General features: G+C 41.2%; 5 protein-coding genes across 10 annotated transcripts; 3 read left to right on the top strand and 2 right to left on the bottom strand.

Moving 5' to 3' along the window:
• Positions 1-27: 27 nt before the first annotated feature.
• Positions 28-3,905, top strand: LOC100123629 (LIM and senescent cell antigen-like-containing domain protein 1). Of its 3 annotated transcripts, XM_003425515.5 has the most exons (8): positions 46-216; positions 307-496; positions 1,505-1,633; positions 1,718-1,830; positions 1,904-2,096; positions 2,185-2,326; positions 2,404-2,662; positions 2,746-3,905. In XM_003425515.5, the coding sequence occupies exons 2-8, from the start codon at positions 489-491 to the stop codon at positions 2,943-2,945; spliced, it is 1,044 nt and encodes a 347-aa protein (XP_003425563.1). In that variant the 5' UTR covers positions 46-216; positions 307-488; the 3' UTR covers positions 2,946-3,905. The 3 variants fall into 3 exon arrangements, with proteins under 3 accessions (XP_001607298.1, XP_003425563.1, XP_008202933.1); XM_001607248.6 differs by lacking the exon at positions 307-496 and having other exon boundaries at positions 28-216; XM_008204711.3 differs by lacking the exons at positions 46-216; positions 307-496 and adding an exon at positions 504-1,272.
• A 350-nt stretch (positions 3,906-4,255) lies between these two features.
• LOC100123625 (multidrug resistance-associated protein 9) lies at positions 4,256-12,521 on the top strand. 2 transcript variants are annotated; one of them, XM_008204706.4, is made up of 25 exons: positions 4,258-4,966; positions 5,636-5,770; positions 5,854-6,015; positions 6,227-6,374; positions 6,478-6,728; positions 6,813-6,903; positions 7,033-7,206; positions 7,375-7,522; positions 7,591-7,739; positions 7,814-7,924; positions 8,001-8,143; positions 8,215-8,785; positions 8,875-9,020; positions 9,101-9,212; positions 9,294-9,497; positions 9,574-9,802; positions 9,869-10,022; positions 10,096-10,224; positions 10,297-10,388; positions 10,463-10,650; positions 10,717-10,867; positions 10,989-11,172; positions 11,236-11,422; positions 11,492-11,647; positions 11,725-12,521. In XM_008204706.4, exons 1-25 carry the CDS (start codon positions 4,896-4,898, stop codon positions 11,851-11,853), a joined length of 4,215 nt encoding a protein of 1,404 aa, XP_008202928.1. In that variant the 5' UTR covers positions 4,258-4,895; the 3' UTR covers positions 11,854-12,521. The 2 variants fall into 2 exon arrangements, with proteins under 2 accessions (XP_031777730.1, XP_008202928.1); XM_031921870.1 differs by lacking the exons at positions 11,492-11,647; positions 11,725-12,521 and having other exon boundaries at positions 4,256-4,966; positions 11,247-11,399.
• Positions 11,919-15,290, bottom strand: LOC100123620 (golgin-45). 2 transcript variants are annotated; one of them, XM_008204710.4, is made up of 7 exons: positions 13,939-15,242; positions 13,691-13,875; positions 13,331-13,624; positions 13,055-13,254; positions 12,837-12,965; positions 12,544-12,763; positions 11,919-12,395 (listed from the first exon to the last, which is right to left on the bottom strand). In XM_008204710.4, exons 1-7 carry the CDS (start codon positions 14,009-14,011, stop codon positions 12,219-12,221), a joined length of 1,278 nt encoding a protein of 425 aa, XP_008202932.1. In that variant the 5' UTR covers positions 14,012-15,242; the 3' UTR covers positions 11,919-12,218. The 2 variants fall into 2 exon arrangements, with proteins under 2 accessions (XP_008202932.1, XP_001607286.1); XM_001607236.5 differs by having other exon boundaries at positions 13,331-13,875; positions 13,939-15,290.
• Positions 15,140-19,760, top strand: LOC100123615 (TAF5-like RNA polymerase II p300/CBP-associated factor-associated factor 65 kDa subunit 5L). Of its 2 annotated transcripts, none has more exons than XM_031921873.2 (9): positions 15,140-15,277; positions 16,276-16,433; positions 16,515-17,090; positions 17,167-17,346; positions 17,423-17,575; positions 17,657-17,804; positions 17,881-18,049; positions 18,130-18,313; positions 18,399-19,613. In XM_031921873.2, exons 1-9 carry the CDS (start codon positions 15,221-15,223, stop codon positions 18,517-18,519), a joined length of 1,746 nt encoding a protein of 581 aa, XP_031777733.1. In that variant the 5' UTR covers positions 15,140-15,220; the 3' UTR covers positions 18,520-19,613. The 2 variants fall into 2 exon arrangements, with proteins under 2 accessions (XP_031777733.1, XP_008202927.2); XM_008204705.2 differs by lacking the exon at positions 15,140-15,277 and adding an exon at positions 15,347-15,910 and having other exon boundaries at positions 18,399-19,760.
• A 162-nt stretch (positions 19,761-19,922) lies between these two features.
• LOC100123609 (transcription elongation factor B polypeptide 3) lies at positions 19,923-25,255 on the bottom strand. Its single transcript, XM_001607225.6, has 8 exons — positions 24,838-25,255; positions 23,688-24,154; positions 23,015-23,593; positions 22,324-22,924; positions 21,952-22,237; positions 21,665-21,864; positions 21,285-21,579; positions 19,923-21,199 (listed from the first exon to the last, which is right to left on the bottom strand). Exons 1-8 carry the CDS (start codon positions 24,916-24,918, stop codon positions 21,120-21,122), a joined length of 2,589 nt encoding a protein of 862 aa, XP_001607275.1. The 5' UTR covers positions 24,919-25,255; the 3' UTR covers positions 19,923-21,119.
• Positions 25,256-25,373: the final 118 nt, after the last annotated feature.

Genomic DNA, 25,373 nt, shown 5'->3' with positions numbered 1-25,373 from the left:
TTTCTTTCGGAGCAACGTACACTGTACAGATGGCGAAAGAGAGAAGGAGACAGAAAGAGCTGTAGTAGTGTAGTAGTTCACACACACGGTATTACGCGATTTTATTAATGAACGTATAGCGGGGGCGTGTGCATGCACACACCGATCAGGTCTTCGTAGTTTGCTACTCTTAAAGGAGTGAGGATTTCGCGGAGTAAACACACGGACGCTCATCAGGTGAGTTTATCGACATAACCGCAATATTTACATGCAATTATCCGGACGAATTTTCGTCCGAGGATTTTGTCGTAATATTTATTGCTATAGTTGACGGATATCGAAGGAAGTTTTGGAAAGAGAATAGGAGGTGTTGATCGAAGGCATTGTCAGCTGGTTGGGTCTTTGACAACGAGACTTGTCATCCCCTCGCTCGTGCGAACTTTGTAACTGGTTGAAGTATCTGTACAGCGTGTTTTCGAACGTTAATTATTCTACTCGCGTCTCACAGTATGCCGGGGTAAGCATACACTACTGGGCTTCTCTCTCTATTTTTGGCTCTGACTCACAAGTCACACACCGACCTGCACTCACTCATAAACACACATACACAAATATCCATCATGAGCCACCACCTCTGATGTTCACCAGCGTTGATTACCAGCCAATGCTTTGACTAATGCGTGCTTCAGGCAGATATTCCTTAGAGCATTGATTAACGCTTATTAGTGATGCCAAGCTGCCAACTGGTTTTGGTATTCCTTATTTGGCGTTGTAGAGAAATGACCGTTAGCTTATAGTTCAGTACAATGCAGAGTTTGCAGCAGATAACTACTGTGTTGGACTGTATCAATGAGATATACCTACCTGGCTGTTTTATCTTTACCCATTTTTGTTATCTTGTCACCTAGATATCTTATCAGGACAATTCAAGTTCGGACTTTATGCCTGTTCCTCGGAATAACACTTTGTGCATTTGCGACTGTTAGACTTAGCAGTTTGGTTAATCAGAGAAAACATGGTTGATAGTCGTAGAGTTGCTCCTTTTCCTAAATCCATTTCACTGTTGTCCCTAAGTAACAGCAGTTTGTATAACCGGCGGATGGCAAGTTCTAGAGATAATGTGGCTGCTGTTTCGCAACTTCGTCATGGTTCAAATTTATTGCCTGAAATCTTGGACTATGAAGAACTAGAATGGAAATCTGTAGAGAAACTTCCTATTCCTAATAAAAGTTTTCCAAATTATTACGGCAGTGACACTAGAACTAGGAATATTAATTCTAACAAGAAGCCTGGGTATACCTTTGTTTTTGCTATTAATCTTTATAATAATGATCCAGATTTTTTTTTACATTCCAGATTTTGTGAACTAAGTGCATAATAATAATTTGTTTATCCCAAATTGAATTATAGTAACTGTTTGTTTGATGACATTCCTCATTAATGCATTGCTATTTTTAATGAATATTAATGATAACTGAATGATTGAAAATAACCGCACAATTTTAACTTGCTTATTGTTGCAAAGGGTAATCAGAAACATCAGCTTCAACATGTCTTTGGACCACATGTTTTGCTCAAGATGCCGAGAAGGCTTTGAGTCAAACGAGAAGATTGTGAACTCCAATGGAGAACTGTGGCATCCACAATGCTTTGTGTAAGTTCTTTTTCATTCTTCTTTTCAATGTGTATAATAAAAGTTTATTCAAAATAAAACTAAAAAATTATTTCTATTGTGCAGGTGTGCCCAGTGTTTCAGGCCATTTCCAGAAGGAACTTTTTATGAATTTGAGGGCCGTAAATATTGTGAACATGATTTCCATGTTCTCTTTGCCCCTTGCTGTGGAAAGTGCGGTAAGAATAATTTTAGCTTAACTTGTATAAAAAAAAATTACCTTTTTTTTAAAACAAAATTAATTTTCTACAGGTGAATTTGTTATTGGCCGAGTGATCAAAGCAATGAATGCCAACTGGCATCCAGGGTGCTTCCGTTGTGAGGAGTGCAATGGAGAACTAGCAGATGCAGGATTTATCAAATGTCAGGGTAGAGCACTTTGCCATGATTGTAATGCCAGAGTTAAAGCTGGAGCTCTTGGCAAACACATCTGCTACCAATGCCAGTAAGCAACGATTCTCTTCTGATGTCAATCGTAAAATATTTTATTTTCGCAATCAATAGTTTACAAACATTATCAATCATTTTTACAGTGGTGTGATTGATGATAAGCCGCTGAGATTCCGTGGTGAGGTCTATCATCCATATCACTTCAACTGCACAGCTTGTGGAGTGGAGCTTAATTCGGATGCTAGAGAAGTTCGCGCAAGAGCTGGATATGCAGCTAATGAAATGGTACTTGTCAAAGTAACAAATTTTTCAATATTTCGCAAGTTCAAATCTTTGATTACATTTTTGCTCGAAATTTACAGAACGAATTGTATTGTCTGCGATGTCACGATAAAATGGGCATCCCGATTTGCGGCGCCTGCCGTCGTCCAATCGAGGAAAGAATCGTTACTGCCCTGGGCAAACACTGGCACGTTGAACATTTCGTCTGTGCCAAATGCGAGAAGCCGTTCTTAGGACATAGGCATTACGAGAAGAAAGGTCTCGCCTACTGCGAAACTCATTATCATCAGCTGTTTGGCAACCTTTGCTTTGTATGCAATCAAGTGATTGCAGGCGATGGTACGATTTTATATTCTGAACATTTTTTCAAGACCCATAATCAAACGATTAGTTTTTGCTAAATTGCATTTATATGATTTCAGTGTTCACTGCATTGAATAAGGCTTGGTGCGTTCACCACTTTGCGTGTGCCTTCTGTGACCAAAAAATGAACCAAAAGACGAAATTCTTCGAGGTGGATCTGCGACCGGCTTGCAAGAAGTGCTACGACAAGTTCCCAGCTGAGCTGAAGAAACGCCTGCGGCGTATGCACGATTTGACTCCCAAGAGAATACCGTCATAAGATAATCAATTCCAAGGATTTTTAAGTAACAGTACTTATTATATGACGAAGCAGATATGAATATCTGTTGAATTTGAAAACAAGTTTCATCTAATTAAAAGTAGTGCAATACTGTCTTATACACGCAAAGATCAGAGTTTTGTTTTCAAAGTCAACAGATATAGCCATCGATGAATTCATATTCTAGGGTGTTACCGTGTCAGTTGACGACGAGTCGCTAACCAAAGTGTAATTACAAGATCGTTTTACAGCATGATACTGCCTTAATAATTTTAGTAATCAAATGGTAGTTTTATAACAAAAACAAAAAAATGAATCAAAAATAGTTTTTAACGAATCTCATGACAGACGGGACGTGATAATTATCTCAGTCCCACAAGAAAGAATATTTTAGACTAAAATTGAAAGTTTTTCAAGAAAAGTATACATTTCGCCATAAGTTAATATTTTAAACATTTTTCGAGCGGTCTTTTGACCGATAATCGTTGTAGTATATCTAAAAAGTAGGTATTATAGGCAAGAGGTAGTGTGTAATACAATTAACATGTATAAAACACAGAGTATTTTATAATTTACAAATCTACATTGTAAGCTTCTAGTGCCTTCAGAGTAATTTTAATTCCCGCAGATAATATATCAAGCAATCTGATAAAAGAGCGGCGAGGCTTTCAGAGAATCCAAAAGCGCCTTTATCAGATTACGGCAATAGATAGATGTGCGCGTACATTTTACACACTGACGAAATCGTAAAAACAACAAAACCCGATTACACCGGGTCATAAAGTACAATACTTAGCGCTTCCACAAACTTCCGTCTCCCGATTTTTATAGGCCACTCGTGCGCATGAATGTCTAACAAAAGCCAATATATATATATAGGTGTTAGTTCGTCTTTTTTTTTTTAACACAATACTGTATACACCGCGTCGTTTTTGGAAAATAAAAACTTGTAAAAAAAAACGATCGACTCGAGCGTATATGCTTGATCCAATGACCATCAGCTGTTGTCCCGTCGTTGACAATCGATTCTGCGAACTGCGTTAATCACCTCGTTTATAAATCGATCGAGTGCTTTTTTAATCATCGTCATCTGCAGCAGCCTTGGACCCCGAGACATCTCGATCCAGTGCTGAAATTCACTCCTACAACATAACGTATACATCTACGAGAATCGAAGGAAGAGATGATCTCGTATAAAAAGACCTCGTCATCGATACGCACGCACTCGGTGTTATCTCGGATAAGAAAAAGAGAGAGGGAAAGATAAGCGCCTTCCGATTCGAAACCAGCGCGCGGACGCGAGCGAGCGAGCGTTCAGTCTTTCGGAGGCCTTCGAGCGCGCGCGACAACGCAGCTATTGTACGCGAGACTCTCGCGGCCACGTTCCTCTCGTGTGTGTATATTTTTTTATTCGGTGTATACATACGTCCGCGATTTTCCGTGATTCACCGTCGCAGTGATTTCTTTCCGAGCTACCGAGTGTGGCAATCGATCCAACTTGATTTTTAACGATCGACCTATGTTCACGACGTCTCTTTTTTATTACAATACACACACAGAGAGACGTATCCCTCTCGTTATCTCCGCGATTACTGTTGTATCGAGCCGACGATAAGCTCAGCTCGAATTGCAATAAGTTTTTCTCTATGATAAAGGCGAGAGAGAGAGAGAGAAAAAAGCGAAGAGCGCGTGTACAGCCGCTCTCGAAACGCAGTATATGTAACTCGATAGAAAAGATGATCGTCGCACGATAATTACACAATCGCGCAGTCGGATTCAGTGACTTGTGTAAGTAGCCGCGTGTGCAGTTTGAGATTTTGCGGCCGTATAGTTGCAGCGTTCAGTGTGGCGGTGGTGTGTGTGTGTGTGATATCGTTAAATAGGTGAAAAAGCCGCACGCATGTGGCGGCGCCGGTACCAGGATACAGGCAGATCCTCGTCCTCGTCGTCATGTCCACGTCGTCGAGCAGCAGTGGCCTCGAGCGCGTTCAGTACAGCGCAGATCGAGTGCATCGGGACAAGTGAGTTATACATTACGCGCGCGTAGTATTGTCTATCGGCGCGTGTTTTAATTATAGGTGTGCGATCGGTAAGTGGTTTTTCGTTGCGGAGAACGCAAATACTTGTGGATTTTTCCTGTAACGTTTTCTTCCTCCGCGATGGACTTATAAGTCGATTAAGCTTGATTTATCCTGTACCTGCATTTTCAAAGAGATATAAATAAGCGTTGGATCATTTTTTTTTTTGTTCAGAAATCGCAACAACGCGTCGTTTCCGTGTATAATTTATAAGTGCAAAACAAAAAAAAAAGGAAAAACGTTTTCGAAAACTAGTATAGTTAAAAATAACGCAGAGCAGCAAACGCGTGAAAGTGATAAAAATCCAAAAAAAAAAGACCTTCCACAAAGAAACAAACAAACAACGCGCGCGAGACTGATCCAAACTCGTTTATGCTCTCCAGCACTAAATATTCCGCCGTCTCGCGTCATTTCATTATAATAATTACAGCAGCTCGTATATGACATCACATACCCACACGCGGCGTACTAAGATACCCGCAACGAAAAATCTGTTACACACTATGAGTACACTTACATGGACGACGAAAAGAAATAAACTCTCGCGACAATGACCGGCCCAATAAAGAGCCTCGCCGAGGTCAGAGGTTGAGTTGAAATCTAATTTCGCAGCCTGAAAAGCGCGGAGAGCATCGGAGGCGGCGGTAGGCGCAGCACCATGAAGCCGAACTCGGCGTACGTGCCGCACAATCGACTCTCGAGATACTTGGCTGCGCTATCAAGTCTTGCCCTAGTCAGGTTCAAAAGGTACGTGTGCTTGCATATGAGATGATGGATCGTCGAATGTAGAGGGATTAGAGCTGTTTCTTTTTCTTCTTCGATCCTGTCAGTGCTCTGGGCTCGGAGCTTCCGCTCGACAAGATCGGATTGTTCTCCAGCGCGTCGTTCAGGTGGCTGAACGAGTATCTCTACGCGGGATACAAGAACGGAATGAAGGACAAGACGCTGCCGAGCTTGTCGCACAGGGAGACCTGCAATGATAATGGGCCTAGGTATCGTTGATTAGATCCACTTGGATGCATTTTTTTTTTTTTTGTTTGTTTTTTTAACGCGAAAAATTAATTACTCACGAGTTGTTGGAAAATTCAAGCTTGATAATATTCGTATCTTTACGTCTTTCCTCGATAACACGAAGAGATTTATTCTGTTTTTAAAATATCTGGACTTGAAAGTTAACAATTACCGATTTAACTCGACGTAAAGATTGGAGGGTTTGCTGCACGCGCACTTCGTGGAAAAAGGTCAGGCAGGCGCGTCGATTCCCCAGGTGGCATGGCACTTCGTCCGCACTCGAGTCATCATCGGTTCCATAATCTACTTCGTCGGCAGCATCATCTCTCTAGCGGGACCGGTAGGTCTTCTCGTCGGCAAAAAAAAAAAAAAAAAAAAAAAAAAAAAAATCTGAAAATAAATCAAAGCGATAGCTTCTACATTTAAATAAATTCGAATCACAGATTTTCGTTCTGCGCGAGATAGTCCGAGCGACCGAAGAGCGTAACGCCATCAACACTGCTCTGTCCCACGTGAACAGAACGATCGTGATCAACGACACCGAAGTCAACGACACTTTCAGGGAAGTTTTTAGAACGAAGGAGAGCGAGATCGTCATGGACGAGATAATAATCTTCAGCCACACAGGACTGCTCATCTTCATCGAGGTCGTCTCGCAGTTCCTCGTCTCCTGGAGCTCGTCCCTCAATCTCAGGTGAGCTATCTTCTACGTTTTGAAATTTAAATCGAATTGTAATCCATCGAGTATTTTTGAATTATAATTATGTCATCTTCGCAGAACGGCCTGTCGACTACGCTCGGCCTGTCTGGCGGTCTCCTACAAGAAGCTCCTTCGATCGTCGCTGAGATGCTCCACGACTGCGCAGCAGGTAAATTCACACCATCATACGAAACCAATGACGATCCATCCTCGAGTCGATGAAAAACGCAGAGGAGCCACATGATCGGACACTTCGAATAATCGGACAGCGGGAGCCTGGCCCCATTTCCTGTTTCAGACGCTCACCTACTTCGTCCCGGACAGCGAGGTGCTCCACGAGCTTATCGGCTTGGGACCGGTCGTCGTCACCGGGCCTACCGTACTCCTGCTCGTTTCGGGCTTCACTTGGTTCGCCCTGGGGAACTGGGCCCTCTTTGGCATACTTTTGGTCGTCCTGCTGTATTCCTGTCTGGTGAGCGATTTTTGCTCTCAAATTTTCGCTCATAATTCGGTGCGCGATTTTTATCTCGAAATGTATGGAAGTCGATAACGTTATCGAGAGATAAAGAGCGCGCATAGGGATTGATTTTTCGCTGTACGTAGAGCTCGTGAATTCCTTGACGATGTGTTGTAAATACAGATTATTGCCGCGTACTTCACCAAGGCTTTCGCCGCCAGGGCGATCGAGTATTCCCTGAGGAGGATGTCATTGGTCGAAGAGTTCGTCAATAACATCCAGATGGCTAAGATCACCCTCTGGGATCAGCATTTTCAATCCAGGATCAAGGGTACATACTTCGGCGCCTTGCGATTCGATCGATCCATTCAAGCCTTACGTACGTTTTACCAATTTCAGACATCCGAGCTCGAGAGTTAGCCGAGATGCAGTTCGGCGGTTTCAGCGAGGGCTGCGGCCTGTCGATGATCCACATGATCCCGGTCTTCGCCGTGTCTACCATAACACTCGTCAGCCTTCTAATCGAGAAGCAGATATCCTTCGTCGAGGTATAGTGATGAGGCTCTACAAAGAAAGCACCTATTAAAATCAACGTAAATACACACACCCTTTTTTACGACAGTACGTTCCGGTGCTGGTGCTATTTCTGGTAAACCTGAAGCACTGCATCCGCACGAGCTGGATGGCACTGAGCAGTATCTCGAGGGGTCTGGCTTTTCTCAACAAGCTGAAGGTGCGACTTTATCTTTATTGCCTAGATTAGGACGAGCAGTATTCTGGAATGTCTGTCGTTTTTCTCTCTCCTATAGAGTATCCTGATCCTGCAGGAGGCCGATCGGTTTCTAGATAAGCCGATCGATCGGAATTTCGCCATCATCATTCACAACGGACACTTCACGTGGTCGAAGAGCAAGGCACTTGCTTTGAGCAAAGTCGCCAAACGATCGTCTCGGTAAGTATACTTTATATCACAAATTTAATAGCGATACGAGGAGTCATAAAGTAAAAATCGGTTTCTCGCAGTTTCTACGTGGACAGCCACGACGGCAACAGCTCGATCGAGTTCAACTTCCCGAACTCCTTCGTGACGACCCTCTCGGAGATCGACTTCTACGTGCCCAAAGGCAAGCTCGTCGGTCTCTACGGTCGTCAGGACTCGGGAAAAACCTCCTTCCTCCTGAGTATATTGGGACAGCTTCAGTGCGTCGGTGGTACAGTGGCGATCGACGGCAGTTGCTCCTACGTTCCCAACAAGCCCTGGCTGATGATGGACGGTACGGTCAAGGAGAACGTCCTCTTCGGCGAGAGTTTCGATTCCAGTCGATACTACCGGACGCTGAGGGCATCGCAACTGAGCCAGGATATCGCTACGATGCCGGAGATGGACGATACCGATGTCCAGGTCGCCGAACTCGGACCTCTTCAGAGACAGAAGATCGGCTTGGCTAGAGCTGTGTACGCCCAGAGGGACATCAACTTGATGGACGAACCGCTGAAGGATCTGGAGCCAAGAGATCGAGTCGAGGTGTTTGATAAGTGTGTGCTGCAGTTGCTCGCCTCCAAGACTGTTATCGTGGCCAGCGATCGGATCGAGGTATGATTTTTTTTTTTTTTTTTTTTTTTTTCATCATCTATACATAACAAATTTTAACGAACGACTAAAATCTGGTTCGTATTATGCAGTTGTTGAGCCGATGCCACGTCGTCTACGTAATGCAGGAAGGCAAGATCGTCGAGAGCGGTAGCCACGAGGAGCTGCTTCAGTCGAACAGCCAATACGCTAGACTCGCCGAGTCTCAGGCGAGATCGCGTTACAAAAAACTGTCAAAGTCAGTATATCAATTTCAATCATACTCTCGTTTCGCAGCTAGCGCGACTTTGATCGCGAACTAAAATTTTTCATTTATAGGAGCGGAGATCTACCGAGCTCCTCGCCCTCGGTCGTGCAGACACCTACTACGCCTAAGGATTTTTTATCCAGCTTGGCCGCTTCTTCCTATGATAGCGTTCATAACAACGATGTAAGCGTATACGCTTATACCGATGTAGTTTTCCATAGTAGTACGTATGAATTTATCTATATTTTGATTTTGTTTTTACAGGAAGACGGACGTCCGCTGTACGGCAGGAGCAATTTCGACTACCCGATATTACGCAGCTTCAGCGAAGGTCGACCCAAGACTGGTGTAGGGGTCTATCTTAAGTATACCGGTGGATGGTCCATTGGCATCTTGCTATGCGTCCTCTCTGCCCTCTACGCCTTCGCCATAGCCATTGCACCTGTCTGCATCGTCCACGTCGGACAGGTATACATTCTTTTGGCTTTGATAATCAAAATCCACAGTAATTGTAAAGCTGATATTGATTGCATTTTCTTCGCAGAAAACTGTAGATGACATGAAGGTGGCAGTTGGACTGCTCGCAACGCTCGTCGGCTTCCTCATAGTTTGTGGAGCTATTCTAACGATCGCTTACAACAAGACTATTTCCTTAGCGGCAACGAAACTGCACGACTACTGGATCGAGAGCCTCGGCCGTGCGCAGATATCGATCTTCAGCTCGTCGACGATCTCCCTCTTACTCAACATCTGCAGCCTGAATCTACAAGAAGGTTCGAATACATCGCCCTCTTTTTTTATTCCACTATTTGCAATAATCCAATCGTATGATTTTTCAGTCGACTCAATCCTGCCCAGGTCGATCATAACGATCCTGATAAACATCGGCGTGAGTCTTGTCAGTCTGGTAATCCTAAGCTTGCTCTCGCCGTGGCTGCTACTACCGGTCCTCGCCTTCGTCATCGTATCCATGATATTCAGCGTCTACGTTCGGTAAGCCATCGCCTTGAAATTTTTCCAAACGTTACGAATTTCAATAATCTTATGGAGCGATCGACTTATTCAGAGGCGCAGTTTTGTGCCTTCACGAGCTGAAGGTCAGCTCGGCGACGCTGGTACTGAACCACATTGGAAATGCGGTTCAAGGTCGTGCCACTATTCAGGCGTTTTCCAAAGAGAAGGAGTTCGCTAAGAAGTAGGTGAATTCATTCATTGCAAAGTGATTCATCCGTTCTTTGTTTACAATGCGTTTTGTAACGTTTCGCAGGTACTATAAGCTGTTTAATGAGAACTCGACGTACGACTTTATGCTGTACGCGACGAGGCTCTGGTTGGAGTTTCGATTAAAATTGTTGTCAGGTACGTCCTCGACGTGTGAAATTTTCACAAAAATTATCCTTCGATGTCGATTGTAATCGTTGAAATAAAAACAGTTCTAGTCCTGAGCGCCGTGATATTCGTGAGTGAGCTGTTGTACAGCGGCGTAAGTAACTTGCCGCAGCTGAGTCTCGCCTACATCTGCACGATGCAGTTGACGCTTAGCGTATTACATACCATCGGGGCGATCAACAACGTCTACACGAGTCTTATGGCGCTCAACAGCGTTGATCACTACATGAAGGTTCGTACGTCATTTTAACAACGTATTCTTACAATTTCTTGACAAACGATATTCTTTACTCAACAGACTATACCAAAGGAAAGAGAGGGCACAGCCCGGCTGTCCAGCATGTGGCCAACGGACGGCAGTTTGGAATTCCGCAATGTTCTGCTCTTCGACCGCGAGGAGTCAATGAGGAAGCCCCTCACATTCGCTCTCGCCTCTGGCGACAATCTCGGTGAGAAACACATTAAGTAGTTCGCATGCTTAATCTTCATTCATGCTTATCTACATCGCACAATGCTGGCCCGTTTCCCACGAAAAATCACAGCGATTACTTAAGCCTCTTTCCTGAACAGCGGTGATCTCGTCGCAGGCGGAAGCTCGGGCGGCCTTCGTGTCGGCTCTATTTAGGTTTGCGGAGCTACCGGCCGGTGAAATCTTCATCGGCGGCACGAGTATCTCCCAAGCACCGCTGCACATACTCAGAAGATGTATCTGTTTTATACCTGGTAACCCGATGCTCTTCAATGGGACCATAAGGTGGGTGAGCAGATATTAATCACGCGTCGAGCTCTTGTCGTTGCTAATGCAGATGTCTTGTAGGCATAATCTAGATCCATCCGCAGAAATGGCTGACCAGTCGCTGATGAGGGTCTTGCAGAAGGTACAACTGTGGGAGAAGGTGTCGAAAATGCCTGATAAGCTCGTCAGCGATTCCTGTCACCTCTTCACCGTCTACGAGAAGGTTCTGATATTCTTGGCCCGTGCTTTGCTCAACGAGCGCACGAAGGTACACGTTCGACTCGGACTATTCGTTACAGCTCTAAAATATTAAATTTTAATTAATACATCGTTTTAGATTATCATACTGGAAGATCCCGAGGTCGACGTCTTGAACGACCGGAGCGATGTGCTCGAGGTCGTTCTGCGAAGCGTCTTTGCCGATTACACCGTGATCAGGCTCTCTAGTCACAGAATTCGTTCCTGTCAGAAGTTTTTGACCCTTGACGACGAGGTATATAACATTTATTAAAAATAGGATTTGGCGTAGAGGAAAAGAAATGTATCTGGAGAATGAAATGTTTGTTGCAGCTGGAAGATTATAACTCGGACCAAGGTTCCTCGACCCTTTCCCAGGTCACCACGACTACCGAACTTTACACTGCGATACCTGCCCACATCGGCGTCTCATCCGACGGAATGAGCTCGGAAACGATGTGAGAAGTCATACGAATTCATTATTCCGGCTACGTTCTATTACAAAAAGAATCCAAATATTTTTTACATCATGTGTATAATATAGATTTTATTTTCCAAGTGTATAAAGACAATATATGGTAGTCACATAGCTGCGCGCATATAGAGGAAGAGGAAACCAAACGACTTGGTGCCTCGTAGTATCGCGAAGTTTTGGCTGGCTTTGAGTCTTATCAATAAGTCAAATAAAAAAGATAAAGTCTATAATCAAAGACCCGTAAAAACGAATTAATAAATCTATTTGTGGAAGATAATTTTACACATAAAGGGAAAGAGAGTCGACAGTCTCTTATTCAGAGCGAGCGCAGTGCGCGCCCATTAGCTCTCGGTCAGACTTGTTTGACTTCGCCGCTGCAGTGTGGACAGCAGGCCATGTTGGCCAGATTTGCGGATGATGATCCGGAGGGCAGGAACATGCGTCCACCCACGGCTACGGCTGCGCCCATCACTGCGCTACATGCCGCGTCCTGGCGACCCGACATTAGCAGGTTCGGGGTCATCAGTAGCTGCAACAAAATCAATTTAATTTGTTATAGATGTACCTATTATTGTCATTTTGTTTTATTTTATTGTAGTGCGTTAACAGAGAGGCTATTTTTTGTGCATAATAAAGAGCATATTTTTACACTTGACCGCTTTTTTTTCTATGCATACCTGTTCTGCGTTTTTCTCGGCTGTGGTCTTCATGTCGAGGCCGGTTATGTTGATCTCCTTACGCAAGTTAATCTTATCCATGCCACTGAGTAAATGCACTTTCAGGAGTTCGGCCAGCTGGCAGCAACCGTCAGACAAGTCGATTACGTTTGTGCTGGGAAGTTCGTGGCGCCTGGCAGCTCCGACAGGGTCGAAATTCTCGCGAAGAATACTCAATGTTCTACGAAAAAATTTCCAATTTAGCGCTACTAAATTTTATTCGAGGCGTAATTTTGTATACGTGAAGTGTTTACCGATACGTCCTCAAGGCAGTGTCTCTAACTTTGCTGCGCTCCTCTAAGAGTCTTTTCACCGACTCCTGGAGATCGGTAGTTCGTTGACATAAAGCAGCTTTCCATTTGGCAAGTTCTTCAACCATCAAGCTAAAATGTTCAGTTTACTGTAAGATTTACGGATTTTCTCGGGAAATTCATTGTGCAATGACGAAGACATGAAATAAAGCTCAAAGTACCTGCTAGCTAAAAATTTACTCCTCCAGACTTCACACTGTCCTGCCAGCCACTCAGTCTGCTCCTGATGTGTGCTGAGATGTTGTGCTGAATTTAACAGAGCTCTAGCCAATTGCAATTTATCCTCAGTCAGCAAGTGGACCCTTGTTTCTAAATCTTCACCTACAGCTGCCACTAATAAATTTTTCAGTTCTCCATTGACCTGAAAGAGATATTAAGTGTTACAAAATGCTGAATTCCATCTTTATAAGCAAAGGAGCAAAAAAACATTAAATCACCTGAGCTTGGAATTTCAGCTGATTCTCTAATTGACTATTCTCCTCCTTCAGTTTTTGGATTTCAGCTTCATATTGCTTCTTTAAACTATCTACTTCGCTCTCTACTGTGATCGGTTTATCGTCACTTTGACTTTTCTTCTTTGTTTCTTCAGTCTTTAAATTAGCCAGCTGTGTAACCATGACATTGATGTCCAAGTTATTCTTGGGAGCCTTCTTCTTTTTCTTCTTGTAAGGTACTATTGGATTGACAGCAGCTTTGTAAGGCTCGTATGGAACAAATTTGGGCTCCTTGACCTTGAAGGAATGTAGTATGTGCTTATCTTTTTTGATTCGCTGTATTGTCTGAGGAATTAAGTTTACTATCTGGCCAGTGGGAGTGACAGGTGGCGTAGATTTCTGCTGTTTCAGATTTGTCGGATGGTAGATCAAAGCCTCTCCCAGTCTCACTTTGATTGGCTTTTCCACAACATCTGCAGCTTTCTCTGGAGGTATGTTCTCCATACCGTCTCCCTGAGTTCTCTTGGAACACGCCATGGTTTGAACATCTGATAAAGTAGAAAAGAATGTTGGTAACCTTCTCAATTGTCTCTTCCGTCTGTGTAACTTACCTTGATTAGTGGACGAGACACTACGAATGCTGCTCTTCCTGGAGCACGAAAAAGTCGCTATCTCCTCGTTCATTTTCGAGAAGTCGCACAAAATATGAAAAATTTCGACACAATAAAAACAAACTCAAAAGTTTGAAATAATCTAATCCTACTACGACGAAGCCCGAATGTCAACAATCACAGCAGCCGATCTAAAGTGTTTATCGAAGGAGAAAACAAAAACAAAAGCCGTCCAGCTGTCAGATAAAAAAAATGCTCCGCACACACCCATGGAGTCGGATAACCTCTCAACATGGACGCAATAACAACGAATATAGACTTGGTATAGAAGGACGCGGTCAGTATTGGCGTCGGGGCCCCATTTTGAAATTCACGTAGAGCCTACACTATAGCTGTCCCCCAAGACTGCATAGGAAAGACACGCACTATACCTGTCCCCCCCAAGTTTTCGTCCCTTTAGGCTGTGTCCACAATCACCCCTATACGTTATACATAAACGGTACCGAATACGGAGCCAAAACGGTCAATTGTGGACGCAGCCTAACCCGTGACCGTTATTCTATAGGTACCAAGTCTATATCTATATTCGTTGGTAATAATAAGTATATACTTATATCTCACTCGTACCCCTTGCGCTTGGATCAGCTGATATTTCTACTATAATAGTTGTGGCGCCATCAGCGCGCTGTTTGAACTTTCTTTCTAAAAATTGGAATATTTATGATATTGTATGCGATCTATATTCGGAGTTCGCGACGCGAATACATAACTTTGAACGTTTAAAGTTTATTGTCTCAGAAACTCGAAAAATGCGAACCTATATCTTGTTTTTCTTCGCGGCACAGAGAAGCAAAATAATCTTACAATGAACATCGAAAGAAAGCGATCGGAGCAAGATTTGCATCAGCTGAAAAAGCCGCGATTATTATTAAAATATTTTCTGCTAAACTCATCGTGCCTGAAATAAGGAAGATTTCTGTAGTAGCTTCCCCCCACCCCATACTCTATGTATAACTTACACACACAGTAGGCTTAATTCACTTATTATTTATTCCAATTTACGTGATATCATCAGAGCTGTGAAGAGAGTTGTGAGATAAGTGTTCTTTCAAAGTTATATTTATTGTTATTTATTTATTTAATATTTCTATCCACGCGAAATCCATATACCGCTTGTTTCGTCAGTCTCCCAGTAAAGTGTATTCTATAAACAAGCAGCTTATATATATACGTACTCGAAAAAGCCGAAAGTCGAAGAAGAAAACAAGAGAAGGAATAATAAATGCGAGAGAAGCAGCAGGTGCAAACTGCGCGCATCCGCGTCGAGATCTATATACAAGTATGTACACACACACACGCACACACACATATATATATACATATAACATGTATGCTTACACGCACTCGCGGCTGTTTTACGCTTGCTCCTGCGAGTCTCCTCTCTTCTCGCGCCATGTGATCCTCCGAAAAGCCAACAATAATAACACAAAAGCAAATCTTCGCTAGTTCGCATAGATTACACCTCAATTCATGGAAAATCAGGTAAGCTTGGAGCCCAGAAATACCCTGGCGAACATCGCAAATCCTGCGATACAAACAATAATAAAAGCGAGGAGCGCGGACCGGAACTCGGCCGGTAAAGCAGAATTATCCTTCCTCTTCACCCCCTCCGCGCCCCTTGCCGTATGTCAGCGTAAACAGGTCGAGCTCGAGAGAGGGCTGCTGCATTCTGCAAAGCAAAGCGAGCCGTGGTCGACATCAGTCTGCGGCGATTCGTGTAACCCCGTACGCGTTCCATCCCCGATGGCGTCCAATGTGCTCGGCCTTCGTGGTTCTTCAGGCCAGCGTCAGTCGAGACACCGCCTCACCGGGGCCCGCTGTAACTTGTGACCAGATGAAGATGAAACGCTGCACGAAGCTCGATGTCATCAACGCGACCGTCGAGTCCTACCTGAAGCGTCGCCGTTACCAGGTCAGACGCGCGGATCTCCCTCGCCGCGATGATCTATCTGTGTGTGCGCCCGCTGTGTGTGTGTATATGTGCATTGCAGAGTGAGAGATGCCGACATAACCTCAAACGTTGTTTACCCCCTTGCCGAGGTAGTTTGTTTTTGCGTTGGTTCACCGGTTTCTTGAATTATCCCGACGAGAGGCTTGGTTTCGTTGGCATGTGGCGTGCTCGCATTTGCGATTTTCGAGAGGCGACCTTCTTCTGTTCCCATGATCACCTGCTGCTTGATGGACTTGTTGTTGTGAATGAGAGAGAGAGAGAGAGAGAGAGTGTGTGAGTTGTGTATGGTTGGCTAGATGCTGATGCTGGCTCGTTTTTGATTGCAGGATACGGACGTATTCAAGAAACCCGAAAGGGCCAACTGCCGCAGCAGTGAGGAGATGACATTGAGCGTTACAGCAGAGTGCGGTACTTCCAGAGACAACTCCATTGTCTTCAGCGCCATTTCCAATGATGTTGTGGCTGCGGATCAAGCTTATCAGAAGTGAGTTTACTATCAGACACTCTGACGGAGTTTATCTTTTCATGATCTTCATTCTACAGGCTGTTATGATATTATTTGCAGGCTCAAACACTGTATTAATGGACTGGCGAACGAGAAGCTCAGGATGGAACTACGGGGTATCCTCTATCCTGTATTCTGTCATCTCTACCTGGAAATGCTTCATGCTGGCAATCGTCAGGCTGCTGTGCAGTTCATGAGAAGCTACCAGGGAGACTTTACATCTGACACAGAGAAGGACTTTCTGGATGAGCTTTCCAGTGTCTTCTCCATCCAGGATATAGAACTGAGACCACTCGTCAATGTCTTTAGAACACGAAAGTACAAGGTCGACTTGTCTGATGAGGCGCACATAATCCTGCAAAAGTTCCTCACCAAGTACGGCCATGTCATACTGATGCAGGTAATCAACACACACGTGACAGTAATAAAAAACCTGTCAGATCTCTACGCGAGCGTTGACGAGAATGAAGAGGACAGCGAAAAGAAGGCCGACGTTACGATAAATGGCCATGTCGAGCAGCCCTGTGGTACTGGCGTCGATCGCGAGATGCGTGAGCTCCAGGAGGCCATCAGATTGATGAGGAACACCGCGCATCAACCGCTTCGGATATTCACAGTCAACAATGCCATAGAAAAGTAAAGATTAGTTTGTCGTTTTTATTTCTTTCGTTTTATAGCTCAGGTTTACTAAGTGCATGTACTTTCTTTAAAGCGCGAGTTGCGGTATCATCACACCTAACATGGACAAGCTCGCCGCGGGTTTCAGTACGGCGGAGATCAGACTTTGGGGAATCGGCGAGACGGTGCTCACGAGGCCAAGGTTCAGGAATCCCAGTATTGCACTCGCTTGTGATCCTTCGCCCTCTGTAGAAATTCTGGATGAAGATGAAATGTGAGTAGTACTTTTTTTATTAACGCATCATTTAACGACGATGAATGTTACGATTATACTTATCATGAATTTACAGAGATGAAGCTGGGGCAGTCGTACTCAGGGGTCATTCGGACGTTATTCACGACATGAGATTCATTCCTGAGCCTGAAATCCTTCTCTCAGTATCAAGTGACAAAGATATGAGGGCTTGGAGACTTAACGATTATACTTGTGCAGCAGTTTATAGGTAAAATGCACATCTCCGTCTTAGAACGAACGTATCATACTAATAAATTTTTGTAAAACGGCTCTATCTATTTTGTTGCAGCGGTCACAATTATCCTATTTGGTGTATGGATACCAGTGTATTTAATTTGTACATAGCAACTGGTTCTCATGATAGAACAGCCAAACTATGGTCGTTAGATAGGACTTTTCCACTTAGGATATATGCCGGTCATTTCCTGGATGTAAACGTAAGATGCCGAGTGAATTGAATGATGAATTGAAAAACTTCAAGATGTATAATCGATGATTTGTGTAAATTTTCAGTGCGTAAGGTTTCATCCTAACACTCAGTACTTGGCAACTGGATCCTCTGATAAGACTGTTAGACTTTGGAATAAGGACGACGGCAATCTTCTGAGAGTCTATGTTGGGGCTCAGTCGACCATTTTTAGCGTTGCCTTTAGTCCTGACGGAAAGTACTTGGCATCTGCCGGTAAGTTAACGGATTTTCCTCTTTTCATTTTCTATATTCTCGCTTTGTGCATGTTGTTATTATTGAATTAATTTTTTTAGGCGACGATAAAAGTATAACGATATGGGATTTAGCGACAAACGCCGTGCTGACGGAATTGAAAGGTCACCAGGACTCGGTAATGAATTTAGATTGGAGTTCCGATGGCGAATTTATTGCAAGCTCTAGCTTAGATGGTATCGTACATCTTTGGTCGACTCAAGAGTGTATAAAAACAGGAAATGTGTATGTATTTTTTTTTTAATTTTTATATATTATATCTACTTCTTTTCATGTTAAACCTGTAAACTAACATAAACAATATTCACAGCGGTTCATCGAATCCTACGTCAACTGCCAATCCTCAGATATACACGACGAATTGTTCAAGTATATTGTCTCTACGCTATTACAATAAGAACAATTCACTCGTATGCATCGGCACGACGTAACTTTTCCTCAAGCAGCATACCGTCGAACTGAGAAAACTCAGGTAACAAAATAGAGGAGCCATGTGTCCTGTCTTCGATAACGAGCTAAGTAAGGTTCCATAATATCGAAATAATGGTACCATGGTGGCTGTGAAAAAACTTTATTAGTATTCTCATGATATATCTTGTTCTTGTTTAAGAGAACTTGTAAATAAAAACTATGTTTTAAGAGTGCACATCCGAAGAGAAAAGTAAAAGTAACTAATACAAAAAGTGTTAAAGTGGTATTGAAAGACGATATTTCCTTTAACGTGTATAAGTAATGGAGAAGTTGTGTAAAGTTTGTATAAAAACAACAAATGAGTTTTGCGGGTATGCAAGTTTTGCATGAAATTTTGCTTGCGCATATAACGAAATCATTTAATATGCTAGTTTTCCTTTTCGTATCAAAAGCCGCTTTAAAAAAGGTTCTGAATGAATATGCATAATTGTTTAAATCATCTCAGCCTTTGTTGTAATCGGTGGTTACAAATATTTTAATTAAATTTCTTGGTTTTTCTTAACGAACGAGTAATTGATTTTCTTGTAATATAAAGCAACGTCGTTAAAATAAAATTCAATGATTGTAGTTGACCTAGTTCTTAAAATGTGTAAAAATGATTGTTGACGTTATTCTAATACATTGTGATTGTATTATGAGTTTCAAAACGGTAGACAATGTTGCATAATAGTACGATTATTTACAACCAGCTCTTTTAATCAATGTAAAAATGTTGGCGTAAAACGTTCAAAGAAAGATCGATATTAAACTTCTAAGTGTAACACTAAAGAGTGTAGATATTTCAGTTTAGAAGGGTGAATTTTCATTTCTAGAGTTTCTGCCAACGCATACACACTGCCTACCTTTAACTGAAGGTCATAATCAATTTTGAACTATTGTAACAACCAGCTTGTAAATAATGAGTAACGTGGGATTGTTAATAGATTTACGTAGTTTTTTTATTAATAATTTAAAAGATAAGTAATTTGTGTACGCGGTGGAGATCATGATCAAAAATATTTTCATACATCTGGTACATAACCCATAAAACATTAAAAAAGCCGGTCTGATCGAATCTCCGAATTGTTCAATTCATTTTGTATATTTAAATTTGTAATATCAGCAGTTCACATTTTTCTGGTGTTCTCTGTACGATTTTGTACTTAATGCATGGCAAGAAAATTCAAATATATAAAGCAGTGTAAAGAAAAAAAAAATTTAACAAATAGCTCATAAAGTTTTACATTGAAAACAATGTATGTAAAAAATACATATGAATTAAAAATAATCAATTTAAATGAAGTGAAAAATACTCCAAATTCTATTCAATTGACGAATGGAAAATAATGTAAAAAATCATATACTGCAACTTTTTTATGGAGTCAAGAGGGCAATAACTAATTTTTTGTTATTGTAATCAACGTATCTTTTAAGCAATAAAGAAGGATAAAGAAGGATAAAGAAGGATAGTGGTATTCGCAAATTAAATATGTGGTTTCAACGTAAAAAGGCAATTTTTTATTATTATTTTTTTTTTTAACAAATGGTATTTGACAATATTCATTTTACAGATGAAATGCATCGTTTCATCAGTATTTCATCAAATAATTCAATGGCTAAGATTTCAGTAAGTCATACTACTATGTATTGTGTAAAAAAAATTTATGTATGTACGTGTAATATTATATATAAATAAAATTACTAGTTATACGTATAAAAAATTTGAGATAAGTATTTGAAGTCTATGTGATATCATTTTTTTTATCAAAAATAACACATTCTTTTGTGTTGTTCAATATTCAGATTATAACCGCGATAAAATTAATTTTTGCATCGTAAAAATAATACCGCTGTATTAAATGTACAAAACAATAAATTTGGTAAAATGACAAATTTCATAAAATAATTTTATGAAAATGAAGAATTAGCTGCGCATGCATAGCAAGATAATTATTTTGTTCGTTGGGCAACTTTTGAATCTATTATTAACGCTCATTTAATCGAAAAACATTTCTATGCAAGAAGTAATCTTAAATACGTTCTGAAAATTCATAGATTTTACGTATATTTCAATACTAACTATCTAAAAATTGCTCAAATGCATTATCTGTATCAGAATGGATTTAGTAACGACTTTCAATTGCTTATCAACAGTTTATTACGTTGACAAAGTTATTAAGTTATATTTCAAAAGTCTATATCTCTTAGTAAGAACTGATTAACTTTTTCTCGTTTTATGTACAGGTACATACAACATCTTCTTAGAATAAAAATCACAGGGCATTGTATATAATTTTGACTATTTTCTGCACAGAAATATTCTCCATAATACAACCATCCAGATAATACGATTTCTTCGATGGTTTTATACTTCAAGTTGCATGTCTGTGTATAATTGCCGAAACGAAAATGACGAATAACCGATCCTGTTGACGGTATTATCGTGTGATTCTTTCAACAATAAATTATTACATATTATTTATGTATTAAAAAATACATCTATAAATACGCGATTCTTCGACGAGTTGCTTTCGCTCTTCCAACGCTACTTATTATTTTATAGCTATGTACGCTTTACGTACTATCGCTTGTATCGTCCTCTAATGGCTTGCAACGCCTTTGCCATGAGTGGAGCCTTTTGTTTCTTAATGGTAGAGGAGGCTGAAAAATAAAAGATTACAAAAGTTAGATTTCACTCTTAGACAGAATTAACAATTATCAGAAGAATTACGAAATAAATACTTACAGGTCATTCGCGCGCGCGAACTAGGTGGAGGAGGCACGGAGATTCGCACGTTGGACGAAGCATCGCTGCTCGGTCCAGCTGCTGCAGCGATGATCTTCTTTTTGATGTCCGAGGATTTGCTCGAGGTGTTCGCTGTTCCGTACTTGGCTTGCTTGCGTAAAACACTGCGTGGTGGCTTTACCACGTTGTCCACGTACGCGAGTTTTGTCGATCGTACAGGAGTGGATTTATCAATAGATTGCTTTATATTAGCAGTTAAAGCTTTCAATTTTGCTTCTCGCTCGTCTAAGCAACGCTGAAAAATAAGAATATATTTTGATAAGTACAAAATTCTGTAATCATGTCCTTGGATATATAACTAATGAATTCTTTTTGCTTACCATATACATTTCTCGCCAACTTTCCATTTCTTCTCTGTGTTTATTCCTGAAGTCTTTGTTACAATGATATTGCCACAGGGAGCCCGACTCTTCTATTAAGTACGGGTTATGGTGCTCAAGCATAAATAGTTGATCAGGCGTGGCTCGCTCCAGAACTGGTTTTATGATGTAGTAAGGTACTCCGCCAGTGTATTCGAGAGCTGTAAAATTTGTTATTATTAGTTATTGAAAATTAAAAAAATTTGATGACTGATTTCCGATTTTTCGGAAAAAAATTAAATACTTACCATCGATGTTTTCAATCAGCACGCGAATGCACATGTCGTAAAGTGTAGGTACATTTGTGTAACCAGTCTTGTTTCCTGAATACACCTTTGTCCTTGCAGATTTGGCGTAGATAGCTAAAGATAACAAATGGGCTTCAGTTTCTTTACGTTTAATAGGACAGATTTTAGACGTTGGAGGTAAGGGTTCGTAACGAACGCTGGGCTCTGCTAAGGTAGATGATATATCTACTTCCTTCTCAATTGGAAGAGGTCCTAATTTAATGTTCGGCGATAGTAGCGGTAAAGCCTAAAAAGTAAAATTTTTATACATTAATGAGTTTGTTATTATAATATATTTTTAAGTGTAAAGTTAAATGATATAGAAATACTTACGTCAGAACTATTTGGCGGTTCACTGATTATTTTACTAGTTGAAGCTCTATTGTTCGTCGGCGTGGATGAACCTGAACTATTGTGTTTTTCAGTTTTACTGGACTTTGGTAAGCTCGAGGAGGTATTTTCTTTTTTCTTTTTAGATGACGGTGGAAGCATTGTACACATACCAAGAGCATCTGCAAAACTTGTACCTGAATTGCAATCGATTTCACCATCACCACTTGCAGTCTTCTTCACTTTATTTTTCTCCTTATGTTCTTTGCTATCATTACTTTCCTTGTGTTTCTTGTGGTCCTTTTGTTCATCCTTACTCTTACCTTTATGCTCCTTATCCTTGCTTTTGCTCCTTTCTTTATCATCTTTTTGACTCTTGCTACTTGATTCTTTTGCCTTGTCCTTGCCGTGTTTGTCCTTATCTCTATCGTTTTCCTTATCTTTACTACTACTGCTAGAGGAACTGTGAGATGTTTTCGACTTGGATGATTCTTTGGAGCGGTGCTCATCGCTCTTGCTTTTACTTTCCTTTCCACGCTCATCAGATTTGGATGTAGAATGCCGTTCGTCTTTTTTTACTGTATCACTGGACGATTTGGCTTTGCTGTAATTAAAAAGTTAGATATAGCATAAAAATACATTGATAGCCGCATTATAAAAGTTTTAGAATCGATAATTGCTAACAAATATTTACCTGGAGTTTGAGTTACTGCTTCGATGTTCATCTTTCGACTTGGATTTATCACTTTGGCTTTCGCCTTTAAGACTAGAATCCTTCGTTTTAGAATGACTACTCGACGATCGTTTTTTCTCCTTGTGATCCTCCACTACTTCGATATCCTCTTGTTTTCCATCGTCTGATGAACGATCGGCACCTATCACAAAATTATCCGTGTCCATATCTTCTTCATCACTTGATACTTTCATTTTCTTCTTTTTGCAACTCTCCTCATCGCTGGAGCTTGAATCGTGCTTTCGTTTTTTTTCGTTTTCATCTCCATGTTTTTTCTCTTTGCTTGTGGAAGGAGAAGATGATTGGGAAGACTCTGATTTACTTTTGCTTCTATCTTTCGATTTGTGATCGCTATTTTCAGAGTCTTTATCACTTTTGGAAGATTTATGTTTATGTTTGTGATCATATTTACTTGTATGCTTATGGGTTGATTTGGATTTATCGGATTCTTTGTTTGAACTTCTATCCTTGCTTGATGACTTAGAAGAGTGTTTGGATGATTTACTTGCATGTTTATCTTTTGAACTGCTACTTTTGTGGCTGAAAACATAATGGATTGTTAATTGAAGTAAAAAGCAAAAAAGAAATTAGTATAAAAAAACTTAATAAGCATAACAAGCATAAAAAAACTTACCTTGTGGTTTGCTCTTCTTCATGTGTATCATCATTATGGTTATCATGAGTCTTTTCTGGCTCCTCATTCTGATCATCGGAATCTACCTTCCTGTCATTGTTTGCTGAATGGCTATGCAAATTTGGTGGACTATCCTCATCGAAAACAATAGAAGAGGCAACTGGAGGTGTTACTCTCAAAGCTACTGGTCCATTAATTTGAACATCATTTGAGCTTTTTTCTGGTTCACAATCACATTCAGGTGAATCATAACTCTCTGGAACATCTGGTACACAAGCTTCATCTTCATCTTCACTTGTATCGGTATTGGCAACCATGTACTTCCATTTGGACACCAAACATTTTGCTGCATCTCCCACACCCTCATCAATCTTTCTTAGAGCATTCACAGTACGCCCAATACCAGTATTCTGTAGATGTTGTACAGTTACAGGTAATTTGGATAGCACGTTAATGCAGTGAAGTAGCTGCAAAAAAAATATAGCAATTAAACAAATGTAATGATATTATTTATGAACAAGCTGCTGTTATGTAAATACAATGCAAGATCTTGGTTAAACATGATTGGATAACTATTGGATATAAAAGAAAGGAAATTGCAGATTCATAAGAATCAGTCCATATATTGCAAACTGAGAAATGAAATAGTCTAAAGCTTATTTTTTATTATTAAGTGTTTGAGCAAGTGCTGCCTATTGAAACAAGACCAAAGGTCACAGGTTTTCAAATATTTCTATAAAAAAAAATAGATAAGATCCATGCTTGAAATTTAAAATGACAGATAAAATATATAGGGATCACCTTAATAGTCTCTACTTAAAAATATATGAAAAAGGAAGCATTACTCATTAGAAATCAAGAAACTTAAGTTCTGTCAACAATAAACAAACAGCTGCTATGCATTCTTTTAGACCCGATTTTGCCTGCATTCGACCTACAAATTGGTCACGACCTCTCCACGTCCACAAAACTATAACCCGTCCTACTACTCTCTAGAAATCCTCGTGTCCGAACGCAAAACAACACGTTAAAAATGCCTTGAAGTAGAAGTTACAACTCGTATATATATGTGCATATAGTCAGTCACACGCTCTCACGAGACGACGCGAAAGAGCATGATCCGAAAAGCAGAATTAAAAGTAAGACTTACCCTCGCTTTGTCCTCGACGGACCTGTCGATGCTCCTCTGGTAGTGTCGGATCTTCTCCTCCGTTGACATGGCCATGGACATGTTGTTGGAGTCTCAGCCACAGCTGTTTTGTTAAACACAATTGTCTTTCTTTCTCTTCACGTCTTCTCCGTCGCTGTATGCCTACCTATGCTCCGCAGAGGTGACGACGTTGACAACGACGACAAACGGATGAGCTGCTAGTTGTACGTTCATTCACTTATTGGATTTACGAACAAAAGATGACACAAATCTTTCTTCTAAGTTCTGCAACACTATTGCGAGAAACTGCTTTCTAAAACCTCTGAGCTACCGCTGACTTATTGGTTAGGACTATCTTCTCTGCTCGAGAGACAGAAACTGACTGACTAAGTATGCGGTAGCAAACTCTGTGCAAAGTAAGCTTGGGGGCGGAGCAAGATCAAATCCCGTAGGGGGCGCTAGTATCGGCTGGGTGCAGCCGAAGAGAAGGGATGGCTGCGGCGCTGCTGTCGTTTTAACACGCGTCCTTATGGTGG

Source organism: Nasonia vitripennis, chromosome 1 (genome assembly GCF_009193385.2).
Source record: "Nasonia vitripennis strain AsymCx chromosome 1, Nvit_psr_1.1, whole genome shotgun sequence".
Taxonomy (NCBI): domain Eukaryota; kingdom Metazoa; phylum Arthropoda; class Insecta; order Hymenoptera; family Pteromalidae; genus Nasonia; species Nasonia vitripennis.
This window is presented reverse-complemented; position numbering and strand designations above follow the sequence as displayed.

Coding starts and splice junctions, on each gene's coding strand:
- LOC100123620 (XM_001607236.5), bottom strand. CDS start 14,011: ATGAACGAGGAGATAGCGACTTTTTCGTGCTCCAGGAAGAGCAGCATT. Junction 13,255..13,330: donor AGCTGAAATTCCAAGCTCAG/GTGATTTAATGT, acceptor TATCTCTTTCAG/GTCAATGGAGAACTGAAAAA. Junction 12,966..13,054: donor AGTAAATTTTTAGCTAGCAG/GTACTTTGAGCT, acceptor TGAACATTTTAG/CTTGATGGTTGAAGAACTTG.
- LOC100123629 (XM_008204711.3), top strand. CDS start 995: ATGGTTGATAGTCGTAGAGTTGCTCCTTTTCCTAAATCCATTTCACTG. Junction 1,634..1,717: donor TGGCATCCACAATGCTTTGT/GTAAGTTCTTTT, acceptor TCTATTGTGCAG/GTGTGCCCAGTGTTTCAGGC. Junction 1,831..1,903: donor CCCTTGCTGTGGAAAGTGCG/GTAAGAATAATT, acceptor AATTTTCTACAG/GTGAATTTGTTATTGGCCGA.
- LOC100123615 (XM_008204705.2), top strand. CDS start 15,752: ATGTGCTCGGCCTTCGTGGTTCTTCAGGCCAGCGTCAGTCGAGACACC. Junction 17,091..17,166: donor GTCAACAATGCCATAGAAAA/GTAAAGATTAGT, acceptor CTTTCTTTAAAG/CGCGAGTTGCGGTATCATCA. Junction 18,314..18,398: donor TGTATAAAAACAGGAAATGT/GTATGTATTTTT, acceptor CAATATTCACAG/CGGTTCATCGAATCCTACGT.
- LOC100123609 (XM_001607225.6), bottom strand. CDS start 24,918: ATGTCCATGGCCATGTCAACGGAGGAGAAGATCCGACACTACCAGAGG. Junction 24,155..24,837: donor CCGTCGAGGACAAAGCGAGG/GTAAGTCTTACT, acceptor TTTTTTTTGCAG/CTACTTCACTGCATTAACGT. Junction 21,200..21,284: donor TTCGCGCGCGCGAATGACCT/GTAAGTATTTAT, acceptor TTTATTTTTCAG/CCTCCTCTACCATTAAGAAA.
- LOC100123625 (XM_008204706.4), top strand. CDS start 4,896: ATGTCCACGTCGTCGAGCAGCAGTGGCCTCGAGCGCGTTCAGTACAGC. Junction 10,389..10,462: donor TCGATTAAAATTGTTGTCAG/GTACGTCCTCGA, acceptor AAATAAAAACAG/TTCTAGTCCTGAGCGCCGTG. Junction 11,173..11,235: donor CTCTTCAATGGGACCATAAG/GTGGGTGAGCAG, acceptor GATGTCTTGTAG/GCATAATCTAGATCCATCCG.